Genomic DNA, 19,150 nt, shown 5'->3' with positions numbered 1-19,150 from the left:
TCAGTGTGTTTTAGAGTGAGCAAGCATCATGTGATCAACTCTTTTATTGCCAGTTAAACAGGTAGAAAAAAGTATTTAATTTAAAATGCTATCTTCACCTCATTTTGCAAATAATTCTTCATGAATAATTATTTGCACACTGTAAAAAATTCCTAAAATACGTACATGAAAAGGTATATAAATGTATTTGGTTAATGGTACTCAGTTTAGCCCACCTGAAAGTAGACACTGAGAAAAGGGCTTGGGGATAAGTTGTCACTTGTGAGGTGATCACAGGATGCAGAAGTGAGAGAACAGGAAGAGCAAGAGGAAGAAAAGCCACACAGAAGTATATTGTTAAGGTTGCCATTTTGGGCTCTAAAACCTGTGGAGCTTACAAAATGCCTCCCCCAAATGCCCACCTGATACAGAGAGGATCATTGTTAACCAGTTTCCATACTCCCCTAGTTGAAAGTTAACCTCCAGGAGCATTGACCACCCCAGCACTTCTGGGCTACACTCTTGTGTGGGAAGGCAGGCTTCCCCCACATTGAAAAAGGACTTGGAACGGAAAATAAAAAGATGCATGGCTCACACCTGTGGTGTGATTTCACCAGCAAAAAAGCTCAAGTCTGAGCTTAGAACTGTCCATGCGGTTGTGGCTCTATCAGAAGTTGACAATGGGATGCAAAAGAGGTATTTGTTGCTGAATAGTCCTTGCCTGTCCAGAACTGCTTGAGTCCCCGAGTCTTCGAGGCAGTGGTCAGGCACATTCTGTAAAAGACTACCCAGAAGGATTAGACAAGCTCCATTCTTGTTAGTATTGAACCCAAGGCCAAAATATATTCCTTATCCTTCCCCTACCACCCATTTGAGGTTTTCGTTGCTCTCTGCCAGAAATTCAGCTGGTTTGGTTTGGTCAACTGCCAGAGTGAACCAGACCTTCATCCCTTCAGGGACCTAGGGTCTTGATTACTTTGCCTTTTTTTAGGATATGATTTTCACAGTTGTTTGTTCTCTGTTCACACCAGGCTTGAAAACATTAAGACATGCCCCCAATGAATCACCTGAGTTCCAGACACTCCTGTTTCATGTTATAGTCACATTCCTAACTCCTCGTGTTAACCAACATATTAATTGCCCTTTCTTGCCTGTTGTCCCACAGACATGAGCAGCCCAACAAGACCAGTTGGCAGCTATAGCTTCAGTTTTCTGGAATCCTTACAGTGCTTCCTGGTGGAAGTGTGCCAGCTTCTTCCCTTTACCCTGTCAGGATACAAGACCTCCAATCCAGCAAAGCCTAAGGTGATAGGAATGGAAAACACATTCTACAAGTAGCTCACTGGGAATGGTGGTAAGAAAGGCCAATCCTATTTCTATCCTCTTGGTTCCTGCACCTCACAGCTGGGGACATGGCATCATATACTGGCCATTGGTATAGTGCATGTATCATCTCCTGGAAAATAGGACCTTAATCCTACAGGATGTTATACCTGAGCTGTTGCCTAAGCTGACCCTATTATTAGATCATTTCGTTGTTCTCCTAGATTAACTGCTTCTGGATAATGCTGTATATGTAGGAGCATTGATCTAATCATTCAAAGCTTAGTTCCTGGATCTAAGGCATTGTAATGCAGGATACCATGTTGGTAATAGGCATTCTGTAGACTACCAGATAGTAAAGATGGCAGAGGTATTGCTGGAAGGGAGAGCAAACCTATACTAAGAGTACAAATTAATTACTGTAGGAATGAATTACTGTCTCCTTCAGGGTGGAAGGAAATTAATGCACACGAGTTGCTACCGAGTAGCTAGTTGATTTTGATAAAGGAATAGTATCAAATCCTTGATCTCTGCTGGTGACAGATCACCTATTCAATAGTGGTAATAACTAGATCATGGTTAAGGAGAGAAAACCCAAGCTATTGGGCTCATGCCCATGCATGACCTCCATCTGTGTCACCATGATTACTCCATTCATGGGTTTGTGGTGCAAGCCTGGAGTGGTCAAGGACATGACTGGCTGAAATGTACTAGAATCATCCTGTTTGCCAATCCTTACTTCCTATGTAAGTGTTCTCTCATTGACATTCCATGATACAAAAATCTGCACATTTTGCCATAATCAAAGAGACTTTATTCTTTTTTTTTTAAAGATTTTATTTATTTTTTCATGGAAGACACAGAGAGAGAGAGGCAGAGACACAGGCAGAGGGAGAAGCAGGCTCCCTGCAAGGAGCCTGACGCGGGACTCGATCCTGAGTCTCCAGGATCACATCCCGGGCTGAAGGCGGTGCTAAACCACTGAGCCACCCAGGCTGCCCAAAAAGACTTTATTCTTAACTCAAGCCTTGTCTTTCTCTATCAGCATAGATGACTAAGTGTGCTGTTTGAAACTGTCCATCACGAAGATTTTTCCCTCACCACTAATCTCTGTGGCCCCCTATGAGAGAGGCTATAGTGTAGAACCCAGCCATTGTTGGCTCACACCAACATATCAAGCTGGTCCATCCACGAACAAGGCCTACCTCTTCCTTATCTGTCAGCTGGCAGGTTAATATTGCAAAAAAGAGCTTCAGGTGCTCACCTCTCCCTATCTCCATGCCTTTTGCCATATAATTTTATGTCACCTTCCCACTGTGGGTGGAGCATTCTACACCTTTTGATTCTGAATTTAGCCATATGATTTTGCCTTGGACCAATAGAATGTTAGTGATGGATCCAAGCAAAGGTTTGAAAAATATCTGGATGATTGGTATTGTCTTCTCTTGTGCCTTTGCTATCGACATAAAGACATGACTAGGATAGTGTGATGAAGAATGAAAGCTGTGTGATGCAGAGCAAAGTTGTTTCCGTCACCCAGAAAGCCAAGCCCAAAATGTGAGCAAGCCCAGCCAACACCAGAACATATGCCTAGCCAATTACCAGCTGGCCCTAGATGTGTGAATAATAAATGCTCATTGTTGATTCTCTTAAAGATGTTTTCGATTATTATATGGCATATTGTAGCAATAAATAATTGATACAACTGATCATAGGGATTCCCCATGAGATCATAGGAATAGGTTGAAGGAGATGCATTAATGCAAGAGAGGTGAATGATAGGGGTAAGTAGGCTACCTGTCCATGTAACTTGCACATGCCCTCTGGACTTGCTCCAGTTTGATCCTAAATGCATCATTTGGATACGCAATGGATTCCTACTATGACTACCTGACTTTATGATTTAGTGACTCTGATAGCACCCACCTCATGATGGGCAGCTCCATTTAATCACTGACATCAGATTTTCAGTTTCTAACAGGTACAGAGGCAGGCCAGGAGTTGCTTTTCAAACAATGAAAAGGCATGACTGCTCTAGAACCTAATATCAGTGCTGTCTATTAGAACTTGCCAGGGATGCTACACAGTGTACTACTCAGGTATCTGTAGGGTCAGTGGATACTCTGTCATGTAATCAGCTGAGCAGCAGGGCAGCTTATGTCATAGCCTGAACCTAGAACACAGCATTCTCTGCTACGGACTCCATTTGAAACTGGCAGCCTTCCAACTCTCCCCACAAATGTGTGAGAGCAGTGTTTGGCTTTCAAAAACCAAAGCCTCCAACATGCTCTACCTTTATCTTAATGGTAGAGGATACAAGTTCAGTAACTTGTCCTCTACCCTCGAGGGGATATCCTAGCATCCTCCAGACCATTGGACCCCTAAAATCTGCAAGGATCTGAATCTTCTATCTTCTAGCTTGTATGTGTGTCTTACAGGGCACCACAGGTCCTTTCCCCTTCCTCTTCACTAAATCTGATTGGCCTGATTTACAAATACAAGTTACCAGCATGAGGTTTTGTGGAATATTAGGATGAACAAGATATCAGCAGACTACATAGTGAGGGAGGAGGAGAGTTAATAGAACCCTCTGATAGATTAGCATGCCTTGCTTTCCTTCCCATGTATATATAAACACTTTTGATGTTCTTAATGATTGAAAAAAGTTTTCCAGATCAACAGTCATCCACCAAAAAGACAAAACAAAACAAAAAAAGGGATACACCATGTCAGAGGCTATGTTGATATGTCCCAGGAAAGTTGTATCAGGCACAGGAGCCATGACTGACACAACCACTTGGTTCAGTTCATGATGGTCCTTTGACTTCTAACCGTGGTCCTTGTGATTTAGTAGGTCATGCAGGTGAAGAGGGGGGGCGGGTAGCACCTCTGCATCCTTTAAGTGTTTGAGGTGGTGCTAATCTCTGCAATTCCACTCAGAATGAAATTTTTTTTTTCTGGTTTACTATCTGGCTGGGGTGGTAGGGTAATTTTAGGGATTTGTACTTGATCCTCCCTACCATAATGGATATTATTCCATAGGTCAGCGAACCAATGTGAAGCAGTTAAGAATATCCCAGTTGTGTACTCATAGACCAGGGAAATAGCCACAGGGACCTATTTGCTCTGACTGAAAGTACTAAAGATGGACTGGAGCCCAGATTTTGTTACCTGGTGTCCATAATGCCTCACTCTTAATTAGGGAAAATGATGACATCTTAGATTGCTTGATATCAAGTCCGTTTGGCCATCTATCCAACAATATTTAAAAGGATTAAGTATGTGCCTTTCTCCATTGTATAGTTACTTTGACAAGTAGCTTATAGTTCTTTAGAGAAAGACTGAGCAAATATTTTTTTTATATATACTTGTAGTGGCAAAGGTGGCATTTTTTTTTAAGATTTTCATTTATTTATGGGGTGGAGGCAGCAGGGAGCAGAGGGAGAGGGCCAATTAACAAGACCTGAGCCAAAAACAAGAGTTGGCTACCCAACCAACTGCACTCAGGAGTCTCAGATGGCATTTTTCAAAGCACTTTGGCCTCCTTTTTGATGGATGGACATGAGATAATAATAATTATAGGAAAACATTTATAGCAGCTGACATCAGCCTTCTCACCAGCTCATGCCTTTTTTTTGTTCTGGCTTTTACAATGAAAGCTACACTCTAGTCTACTGCCTTGTACCCTGAGCATGAGGTACGCCATGGTATATTAGTCACCACCACAGATCTCTGCTCACCAGAGAGTCTTGATTGACACCTCAGCTCGTTGCCACTTCATTCACTGACGGTAGAATGTCACTAACTGCCTCCCGCCATTATGGAATCCTACCCTCCCAGTTAATACCACAGAACCTAATTCGGTGGTATTATATCCTCTCCTGTGAATTCTGGCCTCCAGAATGTAGCTACCACTGACTTTTCCCAAAGATGTCAGCACTAGCCTCATTAGTTACATTCTTCATTTCCTTAGTAAACAGAGTTCTGTAGATCCTTCCTGAAAAAATAGTAGGTTGGCTCTCTCAACACAATAAATAAATCCATTCTAACATTCCTGCCTCTCAGGACCTGACCTCTTCCTCAGTACTTTGACAAGGCGATTTCAGCATCTCCATCTCACTTAGTGTAGGCCATCACGACCAAATTTCGTGAAGTCATCCCAACAGCCTATTAGTACCAGAAGCACTGCCAGGATGTTGAATCTTTTGTCTTAAGAGAGTGCTCTCATGTTAATAAACTCTCCTCCATCATGCCTTATATTCTCTGTCTGGTCTGACATGCTCAAGATCTATCCCTACACATATTCTCCAGATTTATGCCAATACTTGTCAGCCAGTTCTTAAAATTCTTTCAGTAAATAGGCTCTTTCTTCCCAGATCAAGGACTATCTTTTCTCTCTCAGCTGAAACTTGACATTAGTTCTCAAAGCAACAGAAGAAAAGAAGTTGAATCTTGAGGTGGGGTGGTAGGGGTCATTGTACACAGAAGGCATCCACTCCAACTGAACACTGCATAGCCTCCAGGTAAGACAAGGCTGTTCTCCTCTAGTAAAGGAGAAAGGGCTGCTTTGGCTGGCCTGATATTCAAACTGCTCAAACGCATCCATACAAATTTTTCCATCTCAAGTCTGTCAATATCAGGGCTGTGACTTTAGCAAAGCTGACTGTGGAAGCTTCATGTTTCATCTCCTTTGCAGGTCTGCCACTCTTAGATGTTGGGCCTGATTTTCAGCACAGCTGAAATCAGCTGTGGGAATAATGGTCTCTTTACTGCAGAAGTGACCTTTTGGCTTTCTGTGTGTCCTACGACAATAGTTGGTGGAGCTGAGCCTTTTATATCCTGTTTTTCAAGGTTTCCAAGACAATTAAGAAATGCTAGTCAATTCTACAATCCTTTGCCCCCAAACTATCCTAGTGACAAAGCTACTGGCTAACTCATGGCTTCTTGTCCCAACCCACCACAGGTGAGATTCTTATGAATTGTGATGCACAGCAGAGATTACCATCATCCTGTTTATTCTAACCATAGGATAAGGGACCCAGTTCTAGAATCCTATCCTAAGGATCTGCTTTCCAGGGCCACTATCATACCAAAGTCCTATGTGGTATTCCTCCTAAAACAGATCTCAAGATAAGCACTCAGGCACAATTTGATTTGTAAATTAATCCCAGGAGTCAGGAGTGAGAGAGCAGGAAGAATGGGACAGGGAAGAAAATACAATACAAGGGTAGATTGTCAGGATTTCCACTGTGAGTGCTTGGGACTTGATTCTAAGACCATCACCTCCTTAGAAATGAACAGGTGCATTAAAAAAAACATTAATTCACATCTTCTATATCTTTGATGAAGTTTTTGCCTGAGAAGGATGTTTTGGAAAATATCAAACACTTTCTACAATCAGAATGTATTATCTTTATATTGGACAAAAATATGTTTTGTCTTATAAGACAAAAAAATAAAGTATAAACAAAACAAAAAGAAATGAACAAGTGCTTCCCAGAATTGTCCACCAGAAGGACTGTGGCTGAATCATCTGTCTGCTAGCCCTGGACCCATTGATTGAGGGTATTACTCCTCCACACTTTGGGAAATAGTTGCCTATGCACCTAGGTGGCTCCATGCCCTTAGAAAGAATACTTTGTTAGAAACTAGAGAAATGGGATATTCATTGGAGATGAAATAAAAGGTGAGTCTGAAATTGAATAGAAGTCTACTACAGCTGTGGCTGACATCCAAGGTGGGACTGGGGGATGTGTTGCAGGGCACTACCAGAAGCTTCCACTGTGGATGATACTACTTTTGAAACGCCAAATTGACCTGAACTTACTTTATTTAAAATGTTTAATTTTAATCTTTAATGTAAAGAAAATTGGATGGTGAGCCATGGTCAAGATTTCCAGAACTTTTTCATTACAAATTTTAGTCTTTAAAATCTTCCAAGAATGAGCAAAGGATAAACAATGACTAAATCTGTATCTTTATAGTTTGTTGTAATTATAATTTTTAAATGTTTCCTTTTACACATACCCTGCAGAGTTTTTCTGTGAAACTTTTATATCTGAACCAGAGCATGGCTCCTGTTAGAGAATAAATTGTGTCCATGTGCTCTTGAAGAGTGCCCAGACAACATAACATTCAGTGAAACTGTTTTGTTTCTGATCAAATTCTTCACAAAAACAAGCTTGATTTCCAGGATCCATGAAGAACTTAAATTCTCACGGTTTAGTCCTGTACAGTTTAATAGCTGCTGCAACAGTGCCAAGGTGTCTTTTCAAAAACATTCACTTTTACCTTTCTTGTTAAGGTAGGTTAATAACAAAAGCACTGACACTAAAGCTAGTGACACTCTGACTTGGATTTCGAATAGTTTAAATAAGAGACATTTGTTTTCCTTTGGAACATGAAGTGTAAGGATTTTATTTGTGACTACATTTTCTCTCTTCCCAAAACAGTATTACTTTAGATTTTGCAGATTACAAGTAAATAAATTTGGGGAAAATTCATTTTATAATATCTACAAATTATTCATCTGTATATACTTATGTTCAAATTGATATAAATAGATTAAAATACTTTAGAATTAAGCTCTTCATTTCATAGTTAACTGCAAATATTTTTTCTCAATAAATTTAAGTTTTGGAATATAACATTTTTAAACCTGGAGTAAGTCTTAGCAAATGCCTAATTTCCTCTTTTTCACAAATGAATCAATTGAAGCCCAGAAGAGTTGAAGGATTCTCCAGGAAATAAAAGAAGTTTAGTTACATAAACAAAAATACTTTATAAGTATCCTTATCTTAAATACTAATGCTTTTGTTATCTGTACAAAAGCAAAATACTTAAATTTTTAGTAATCTTATTAAAAGTTCAATTGTAATCTGCGAAGTGGAGTTGTGAAATTTTTTTATGTTTAAAGATATTCTCAGATCAGTCTCCATTTTTTCACTTGTATAACTATATGTGACCATGTGGCAATCCAGTAAAGTTACTTCTGCAGTCTCTTAGGGTCATCTTAACCATACTGGTTTCTGCTTTGTTATACTTTAATTCTAGTTTTCCAAATCAAACCTTGGAAAATTCTAAGCATAGAATTTTTAGAATTTGTATGGCCAGCATAAACACAGAGTACCTAGATATCAAAGTCAAAAAGGCCCAAGGGTAAAATGAAATAATTCCATAAAAGAAACAAAGTTTCAAAAATCACTCCAAAAGAATAATCTGGACATCCTTACACCTAAAAAGAAGTTAAATGTATAATTAAAACATTCTCATAAAGAAAACTGGACACCACATTACTTAAGTGGTGAATCTTACCAAACATTTAAGGAAAAAATAATGCCCAAATCCTACCACACATTTAAGGAAGAAATAATGCTAATTCTACACAAACTCTTCCAGAAAACTGAAAATGGGGAACACTTCCTAAGTCATTCTGTCAGACCAATATTAATCTGGTACCAAAATCAAACATTATAGTTAAACTACAAACTAATACTCCTTATGAAAACAGAGATAAATGTTCTTAAATTTTTCTTTGCAAATTGAATTTAATACCATAGAAGATACACAGATGTTCACTAGAAATATGACAAGTTGGTCATCATGTATCAATAGGGAAATACAAAAACAAAAACAACACCGTGATGAGATTATACCACTTACGTATTAGAATGACTAAAATCCAAAATCCTGGTAAGACTAGATGCTGGAAAGGCTGCAAAGCAATGCTAACACTCCTTTATAGCTTATGGAAATGCAGAATAGTGGGACCACTTTGAAAAACAGTTTGTAGTTTCTTAAAGCTAAGCATAGTTTCACCATACAGAAGCCACACTCCTAGGTATTTACCTAATTGGCTTGGAAACATATCCACACAAAAACCTACCCGTGAATGTTTATAGCAGCTTTATTCATCATTCTCCAAACTAGAAACAACCAAGATGTCTTGTCTTTCAATATGTGAATGAATAAACAAACTCTAGTATATCCATACAGTGGAATATGATTCAGTAATCAGAGGAAATGTGTCAGTAAGACGTGAAAAGACACAGAGCAACCTTTAAGCATATTGCTAAGTGAAAAGTCTACATATTGTATGATTCCAACTCCATGACATTTTAGAAAGGCAAAACTACAAAAATAGTAAAACAAAACAAAACAAAACCAAAAAAACCCACAGTAGTTGTCAGGATGTAAGGGGAATGAGGGTAGACTGAATAGGTGAAGCACAAGATATTAGGTAACTAACCTATTCTGTATGAAACTGTAAAATGATGTATAATATCATCTTTCATTTGTCAAAACCCATAGAACTCTACAACAGAAGGAGTGAGCCTTAATGTAAACTTATGAACTGGTTAATAATAATGTATCAATATTGGTTCCTTAATTATAAAAAATGGTGCATTAATTATAACAAATGCATCACACTGATGTAATTTGTTAATGGGAAAACTGGGTGGCTCAGTGGTTGAGCATCTGCCTTAAGCTCAGGTCATGAACCCAGGGTCCTGGGATCGAGTCTCGCATCAGGCTCCCTGCAGGAAGCCTGCTTCTCCCCCTGCCTGTGTCTCTGCCTCTCTCTGTGTGTCTCATGAATAAATAAAATCTTTTTAAAAAGCAATAATGGTGAAACTGGAATGGGAGAATGGAGTATATATGTTGAACTTCTGTACTATTTACTCAGTTATTCTGTAAATGTAAACTATACTAAAAACATCTATTATTTTTCTTTCCATAGAGATGAGAATGGAATAATGTTTTTTAAGTTTTTCTTTAAATTCCAGTTATTTAACATATATAATTCATTACAATATACTGTTATAGTAGTTTCCAGTGTACAATATAGTAATTCAGTACTTCCATATAGCATCTGGTACTCATTGCAAAAAGTGCACTCCTTAAACCCCATCACCTATTTTACCCATCTCCCCACCCACCTCCACTTTGTGACCATCAGTTTGTTCTCTATAGTTAAAAGTCTGTTTCTTGGTTTACCTTCGTCTTTCTCTCTTTTTTCTCCTTTGTTCATTTTGTTCCTTAAATTCCACATATCCGTGAAGTCCTGTGGTATTTGTCTTTCTCTGAGTGACTTATTTTCTTAGCATAACACTCTCTAATTCTATCCATGTCATTGCAAATATCAAATTTCATTCTTTTTTTATGGCCGAGTAATATGCTATCATATATGTACGTATATATACACAATATGCATATATACATATATATATTACACACATGTACACACCCACACATATCCATTTTCTTTATCCATTCATCATGGATTGGAAGAACAAATATTGTTAAAATGTTTATAGTACCCAAAGCAATCTACACATTTAATGCAATCCCTATGAAAATTCCAACAGCATTTTTCACAGAGGAAAAATAATTCTAAAATTTGTATGGAACCACAAAAGACCCCCAGTAGCCAAAGCAACCTTGAGAAACAAAAACAGAGCTGAAGCAGACAATTCTGAGCTTCAGGTTATATTACAAAGCTGTAGTGATCAAGACCATATGGTACTGGAACAAAAATAGGCACATAGGTCAGTAGAACAGAATAGAAAATTCGGAAATGAACGCACAACCGTATGGTCAATTAATCTTCAACAAAGCAGGAAAAAATATCCAGTGGGAAGAAGACAGTCTCTTCAACAAATGGTGTTAGGAAAACTGGACAACATGCAGAAGAATGAAACTGTCTTACATCATAGCTAAAAATAAAATCAAAATGGTTTAAGAACGTAAATGTGAGACCTGAAACCATAAAAATCCTAGAAGAGAGCACAAGTAGTAACTTCTTTGACATCAGCCATAGCAACATTTTTCTAGATATGTCTCCTGCAGGAAATAAAAGCAAAAGTAAACTATTGGGACTTAAAAACTAATGCACAGTGGAGGAAACAAACAACAAAACTAAATGGCAGCCTATGGAATGGGAGGAGATATTTACACACGCAATGAAGGGTTAGTATCCAAAATATATAATGAACTTCTAGAGCAACATCCAAAAATGAATAATCCAATTAAGAAATCAGAAGACATGAATAGGTATTTTTCCAAAGAACACATATAGATGGCTAAGTTCAGGCACATGAAAAAGATGCCCAACACCACTCATCATGAGGGAAATACAAATCAAAATCACAATGAGCTATCACCTCACACCTGTCAGAATGGCTAAAATCAACAACACAAGAAACAACAGGTGTTGGAAAGGATGCAGGGAAAGGGGAACCCTCTTGCACTGTTAGTGGGAATGCAAGCTGGTGCAGCCACTATAGAAAACAATATGTAATTTCCTCACATAGTCAAAAATAGAACTAGCCTGTGATCTAGCAATTGCACTACTAGGTATTTACCCAAAGAATACAAAAATACTGATGCATCCCATTGTTTATAGCCGCATTATCTACAACAGCTAAATTATGGAAGTAGTCCCAAAACATCTATTTTTAAATAATACGTCATATCCAAATTGGGTTTATCCTAGGAAAGCAAGGTTAGATTAACACTCAAAAATCAATTTAATTTATCATATTAACAAACTAAAAGAAAAAAAGCATAATCATCTCAATAGGCACAGAAAAAAATGCATTTGACAAAAGCCAACATATATTCTCCATGAACTAAAACTAGAAATGAAATTCCTCTATCTGATTAAAAACCAAAAACAAAAAACCTACAGGTAATATCATACCTAATAGTAAAAATGTCCACTCCTACCACTTCTATTCAACATCCTCCTGGAGATTCTAGCCAATAAAATAAGGCAAGGAAAGAAATAAAAGGCATACAGATTGTAAGGAAAAGCTATATTTACCTGCAGATATTATTATTTATATAGAAATGGATTGGAATCTATAAAAATACTAGAGCTAATGAGCTTATAAAATTGAAGGATACAAGATCAATATACAATAATCAATTGTATTTTTATATACTAACAATGAACAGTTGAAATTAAAAATTGCCATTTACAATAGCATCAAAAACTATGAAAGCCTTAGGGATAAATCTAACCCTCCAAAAATGTAAAACACAGCTACACTAAAAAACAGGAGCCAGGGCAGCCCTGGTGGTCCAGCGGTTTGGCGCCGCCTGCAGCCCAGGGCGCGATCCTGGAGCCCCTGGATCGAGTCCCCCGTCAGGCTCTCTGCGTGGGGCCTGCTCCTCCCTCTGCCTGTGTCTCTGCCTCTCTCTGTGTGTGTGTGTCTCTATGAATCAATAAATAAATAATCTTAAAAAAAAAAAAACAGGAGCCATCTCCCAGGCTCCTTCCCTGCATCTCCAGCTTGGCCTACGCAGGGGCAGAGGCTGAGACCTGGGCCCTGCTGCCCCCCGAGCTTCACCCTGCCTGCCTGGAATTTTTGGCTCCAGGCCGGCTCTCTCACAACAAAGTTGCTGATCATTTTGGAAATCCTAGAAATGTGGAGTCCCTTGACAAGACATCAAAAACTGTTGTAACTGCCCTGGTGGGGGTTCCAGCACGTGGTGACGTAATGGCGTGGATTCAAGTGGATGAAAAGGAGAAGATCATGGATGCCAGATTTAAAACATTTGGCTCTGGGTCTGTAATTGCCTCCAGCTCACTGGGCCCTGAATGGGTAACAGGCCAGAGGGTGGAAGAAGCCTTGACCATGAAGAACAGGGACATCAAGGAGCTCTGCCTGCTGCCCTTGAAACTGCACTGCTCCATGATAGCCAAGATGCAATCAAGGCTGCCCTGGCTAGTTAAAAACTGAAACAAGAACCCAAGAAAGGAGAGGTGGAGAAGTGAGCCCTCAGCGACGTGCCAGCAGGTCATGTCTGCTGCCTGTCCACTTGCCGCACAATCGCTGTAGGTGTGCAGAAGCCCTCACACTACAGTAAAACAGCTCAGAGAAACACATGGCATTTGCTGGTGTTGTGGCTCCAAATGCAAGGAAAATACACAGTAAAAAAGTCAAGTCTTACCAAATTGGTCTGTAGTTTAAATGCAATCCAACAAAGACTTTAATAGAAATTGACCAAATGATTGTAAAATCCATATGGAAATGCAAAGACCCTAGAATACCCAAACAGAAAAAGAACTAAGTTGGAAGACTAAAACTACTTGGTTTCAAGAGTTATCATAATCTACAGTAATCAAGAAAGTCTAATATTGGTGTATACTCTAGTATATCAGAGTTCAGAATTAGACCAATACCTACAAGGTGCTAATTTCCAACAAAGATGTAAAGGCAATTTAGTGGAGGAAAATAGGCAGAATAGAACAATTCGATATCCATATGTTTTTTTAAAAACTTTAATCCATTCAAAACCTTATATAAAAATAACAAAATGAAATCATGATTTTTTCTCTGACTTATTTCACTTAGTGTAATACCCTCTAGTTCCATTCACATTGTCAAAAATGGTTAAGATTTCATTTTCCATGACTAATATTCTAATTATATATATATATATATCTCACATCTTTATCCATTCATCTGGCAGAGGACATCTGAGCTCTCTCCATATTTTGGCTATTGCGGACATCACTGCTGTAAACACTGGGATGCACTTACCCCTTCAGATCACTATGTTTGTGTCCTTTGGGTAAATGCCTAGCAGGGCAATTGCTGGGTTGCAGGGTAGCTGTACAGAGTCAAGAAATAGGAGGATCTCAGGAGAAGGAAGGGAAGAATAGACTCCGATGAAATCAGAGAGAGAGACAAGCCATAAGAGACTCTTAACTATAGTAAACAGAGTTGCCGGAGGGGAGGGGGGTGAGGGGATGGGGTAAGTGGGTGATGGGCATTAAGGAGGCACATGATGTAATGAGCACCTAATGTTATATCCAACTGATGAACCACTAAATTCTACCCCAGAATTAATAATATGCTATATGTTACCTAACTTGAATTTAAATAAAACTAAAAAACAATACAAATCTATTAACAAAAAATGATGCACGTCATTAGTCTTTAGGGAAATGAAAATCAAAACCACAACAAAATACTATTTTATTATATCTCTTACCTATTAGAATGGCTGAAAATTTTTTTAATGTACTAAGGTACGATTGGTATACCATATCATTAATTCCAGTTGTACAAATAGTGATTTGATATTTGTATACCTTGCAAAACGGTCACCATAGTCTAGTTATCTATCACCTTCCAAAGGTAATATGATATTATTGACTACATTACAAATGCCGTACATTACATCCCCATGATGTATTTCTTTTATAATTGGAAATTTGCAATTCTTAATACCTTTCACCCGTTTTGCCCCTTCAACCTCCCCTCCGCTCCGGTGACCACCAATGCATTCTCTATTGGTGATTCTGGGTTTTGATTTGTTTTGTTTGTTTTAGATTCCACATATAAGAGAATTCATGTGACCCTTGTCTTTGTCTGAGTTAATTCACTTAGCTTAATTCCCTGAAGGTCCATCTGTATTGTAGCAAATGGCAATATTTCATTTTTTTAATGGCTGAATAAGACGCCACAACATTTTTATCCATTCATTTGTCATTGGACACAGGTTGTTCAATATTGTGGGTATTGTAAATGCTGCAGTGAATATAGGGGTGCATATCTTTTTGAATTATTGTTTTCATTTTCTCCAGATAGATACCCAGTAGCAGAATTGCTGGATCATAGGGTGGCCCTATTTTTAATTTTTTAAGGAGACCGCATACTGTTTTCCATTGTGGCTGCACCAATTCATAATCCCATCAATAGTGCATGAAGAACACTTTTTTTACACCCCTTTTCTCTACACCCTAGCCAAAGTTTGTTACTTCTTGTCTTTTTGATAATAGCCATGCCGACAAGTATGTAACGTGATATCTCATTGTTGTTTTTATTTGCAATTCCCTGATGATAAGTGATGTTGAACATCTTTTCATTTGCTTATTAGCCCTCTGTACATCTTCTTTGGAAAAATATCTATTCAGATCCTCTACTCATTTTGTAATCAGATTTTTTTTTTACTATTGAGTTATGAGTTCTTTATATTTTTGTATATTAATCCCTTATTGGATATATGATTTGCAAATATCTCCTCCCACTCAATACATTGTCTCTTCATTGTGTTGCTGGCTTCCTTTGCTGTGCGGAACTCATTCGTTTGATGTCATCCCATTGGTTTATTTTCGCTTCCGTTTCACTTGCCTTTCAAGTCACGTCCAAGAAACATCACTAAGCCCAGTATCAAGGAACTGACTGCCTAATGTTTTCTTCTACGAATTTCATGGTTTCAGGTATTGCATTCAAGTCTTTAATCCATTCTAAATTAATCTGGGGTATGGTGTAATATAGCAGTCCAGTTTCATTCTTTTGCATATAGCTGTCCAGTTCTCCCAGCACCATTTACTAAGGAAGCTGTCCTTTTCCCATTGTGTAACCTCTAATCCTTTGTCATAACTTAATTGACTATATATGCATGGGTCTATTTCTCTGCTCTCTATTCCATTCTGTTAATCTTTGTGTCTTTTTTAGTGCAAATGCCATACTGTTTTTGTTAGTATGGCTTTGTAGTATGGTTTGAAATCAGGGAGTATGATATCCTCAGCTTTGTTCTTTCTCAATATTGCTTTGGCTATTAGAGATCCTTTGTTGTTCCATATAAATTTTAGAATTATTTGTTCTCATGCTATACAAGATCTTCATTAGAATTTTCATATAAAAAAATTTCATAGGAATTGCATTGAATTTGTAGATTGCTTTAGGTAGATATGGATATTTAACAATATTAACTCTTGCAGGAACACAATATCTTTTCAATTTCTTGGCTGATAATTGTACTCTTGTGATTCTTTGCATGTCTTTGGTATCAGTTTTAACTTTAATTTCTTGTTTATTTGAATCTTCTTTTTCCTAGTGAGTCTAGCTGAGGGTTTGTCAGTTTTGTTTCTCTTTTCAGATAACCAGCTCTTAGTTTGAGTGATCTTTTCTATTTTTTTAGTTTCGATTTCATTTTTTTCCCATTACATTTTCTTCTATTTCATTCCTTCTACTAACTTTGGGCTTTGTCTGTACTTCTTTTTCTAGTTCCTTTAGATGTAAAATTAAATTGGCATGTTCCTTCTTTCTTGAGGTGGGCCTATATTTATTTATTTTATTTATTTTTGGGGGGGGCTATATTTATATCAACTTCCCTCTTGGAACTACTTTTGCTGCATCCCATATATTTTGATATGTCAGATTTATGTTTTCACTTGTGTCTAAGTGTATTGAATTTCTCTTTTGATTTCTCCTATGACCTAGTAGTTGCTCAGTAATTTATTTTAGTTATTTAAGTTATTAAGTTATTATTTTAGTTAGTTATTTAATTTGCATGATTTTTAGTTTTTTTCTTGTAATTGATTTCTAGTATCATGCCATGTGGTTAGAAAAGATGCTTGATACCATTTCACTTTTCTTGAATTTAGTGAGACTTGTTTTGTGGCCTAACATGTGATCTATCCTGGAGAATATTCCATGTCCATGCAGAAGAATGTGTATTCTGGCATTGGGGATGAGATGTTCTGTATATATCTATTAAGTCTATCTGGTCTAATGTGTCATTTAAAGTTTTTCCTCGGGCAGCCCTGGTGGCTCAGCAGTTAGCGCTGCCTTTGGCCCAGGGTGGGATCCTGGAGACCCAGGATCGAGTCCCATGTCGGGCTCCCTGCATGGAGCCTGCTTCTCCCTCTGCCTGTGTCTCTGCCTCTCTCTCTCTATGTTTCTCATGCATAAATAAAATTTTAAAATCTTTTAAAAAATAAATAAAAATAAAGATTTTCCTCACTGCTCTATTTCAATTCCTTCCTCATGTTTTTGTGTATATTTACTGTATTTACTATAAGTTTTGTGGGCCTTACTGCTATAAACTTCCCTTTTAGAACAACTTTTGCTGCATCCCAAAGATTTTGGACTAATGTGTTTTCATCTTTATTTGTCTTCATGTATTTTTTTATTTCCTCTTTGATTTCCTGATTGACCCATATATTATCTGGTAGCATGTTATTTAGCTCCATGTATTTGTGTTCTTTCCAGATTTTTTCTTGTGGTTGATTTCTAGTTTCATAGCATTGTGTTTGGAAAAGGTGCATGTTATGACTTCAGTCTTTTTGAATTTGTTGGAACTTGTTCTGTGGCCTAAATGTAATCTATTCTGGAGAATATCCATGTGCACTTGAAAACAATGTATATTCTGCTGTCTTAGGATGGAATGTTCTGAATGTTCTGTTAGATCATCCTGATCCAGTGTGTCATCCAAAGGCATTGTTTTCTTGTTGATTTTCTGTTTGGATGATCTGTCCATTGATGTAACTGGAGTGCTTAAGTCTCCTGCTATTATTGAATTATATTTTCGGTTGGATTTTTCCCTTTATGGTCACGTAGTGACCTTCTTTGTCTCCTGTTACAGTCTTTGTTTTAAAGTCTGTTTTGTCCAATGTAGGTATTGCTACCCTAGCATTTTTTTTTCATTTCCATTTGTATGATAAATGTTTTTACACCCCTTCACTTTCAGTCTGCATATATGTTTACATCTGAAATGAGTCTCTTTTGGGCAGCATATAGATGGGGCTTGCTTTTGTATCTATTCCACCACCCTCTGTCTTTTGATTGGAGCATTTAGTCCATTTACATTCAAAGTAATTATTGATAGATATGTACTTATTACCATTTTGTTACTTGTTTTATGGTTGTTTCTTTAGTTCTCTGTTCCTTTCTTGCTCTCTTCTCTCATGATTTGCTGGCTTCCTTTAGTGATATACTTGGATCCCTTTCTGTTTAGTTTTTGCATATCTATTATCAATGTTTTATTTGTGGTTTATATATAACATTATACATCAAGAAATCTGTATTAAGTTGATGGTAATTTAAGTTTGAACCCATTCTAAAAGCACTAATGTTTTACTCCTCTCTCCCACCCCTCACATTTTATGTATATGGTATCATACTTCACATCCTTTCATTTTGTGAATCACTTGACTGATTTTTATAGAAATACTAATTTTATTGCTTTATGCTTCCTACTTTTCATACTCCTGCTTATGGCCTTTCCTTTCCACTCAAAGAATACCCTTTAACATTTCGTGTAAGGACAGTTTAACAGTGATGTATTCCATTAACTTTTGCATGTGTGGGAAGCTCTGTATCTCTCCTATTCTGAATGATAATCTTGCTGGATAGAATATTCTGGGCTGCAGGGGTTTTTTTCTTTCAGCACTTTGAATATATCATGCCACTTTCTTCTGGCGTGCAAAGTTTCAGCTGAAAAAAAATCATCTGATAGCCTTATGGGGTTTACCTTGTGGGTAACTATTGTCTTCTCTCTTGTTCTTTTTAAAATTCTCTCTTTATCACTAATTTTTTGCCCTTTTAATTACTATGTGTCTTGGTATTGATTTTCTTGGTGGCTCTCTGTGCCTCTTGGATCTGGATTTCTGTTTCCTTCCACAGGTTCAAGTTTTCAGCTACTATTTTTTCAAATAAATTTTCTCCCCTTTTTTCTCCCTCTTCTCGATCTTGAATCCCTGTAATGCAAATATTAGTATGCTTGATGGTGTTACTGAGTTCTCTTAATCATTTTCTTTTTTTAATGAATTTTTCTCTCTCCTATTCAGCTTTATTGCTTTCCATTACTCTGTCCTCCAGGTCACTGATACATTCTTCTGCTTCCTTTAGTCTACTATTTATTCCCTATAGTGTATTTTTACATTGTTGTCAAGTTCTTCATCTCTGATTGGTTCTTTTTAATGTATTCTATCTCTTTGCTGAGGATCTCACTGAGGTCTTCCACTTTTTTTAAAAAAAGATTTTATTTATTTATTCATGAGAGATGGAGAGAGAGAGGCAGAGACACAGGCAGAGGGAGAAGCAGG

General features: G+C 37.6%; 1 protein-coding gene across 7 annotated transcripts in view; it reads left to right on the top strand.

Annotated features, from left to right (window-relative positions):
• WASHC3 (WASH complex subunit 3) overlaps positions 1-19,150 on the top strand; it is a 115,360-nt gene that overhangs the window by 47,430 nt on the left and 48,780 nt on the right. For 6 of the 7 annotated variants that reach the window (XM_072724727.1, XM_072724731.1, XM_072724728.1 and 3 more), the window contains one exon: positions 1,145-12,560. In XM_072724727.1, coding sequence (XP_072580828.1) covers positions 1,145-1,181 — 37 coding nt within the window. In that variant the 3' untranslated portion in view covers positions 1,182-12,560. Of the gene's footprint in view, positions 1-1,144; positions 12,561-19,150 lie in introns of those variants that run through there. The other variant, XR_011994955.1, reaches the window with a different exon arrangement.

The sequence above is a fragment of the Vulpes vulpes genome, chromosome 10, assembly GCF_048418805.1.
Source record: "Vulpes vulpes isolate BD-2025 chromosome 10, VulVul3, whole genome shotgun sequence".
Lineage (NCBI taxonomy): Eukaryota > Metazoa > Chordata > Mammalia > Carnivora > Canidae > Vulpes > Vulpes vulpes.
Note: the sequence above shows the minus strand (reverse complement) of the source record. Positions and strands in the feature narration are given on the sequence as shown.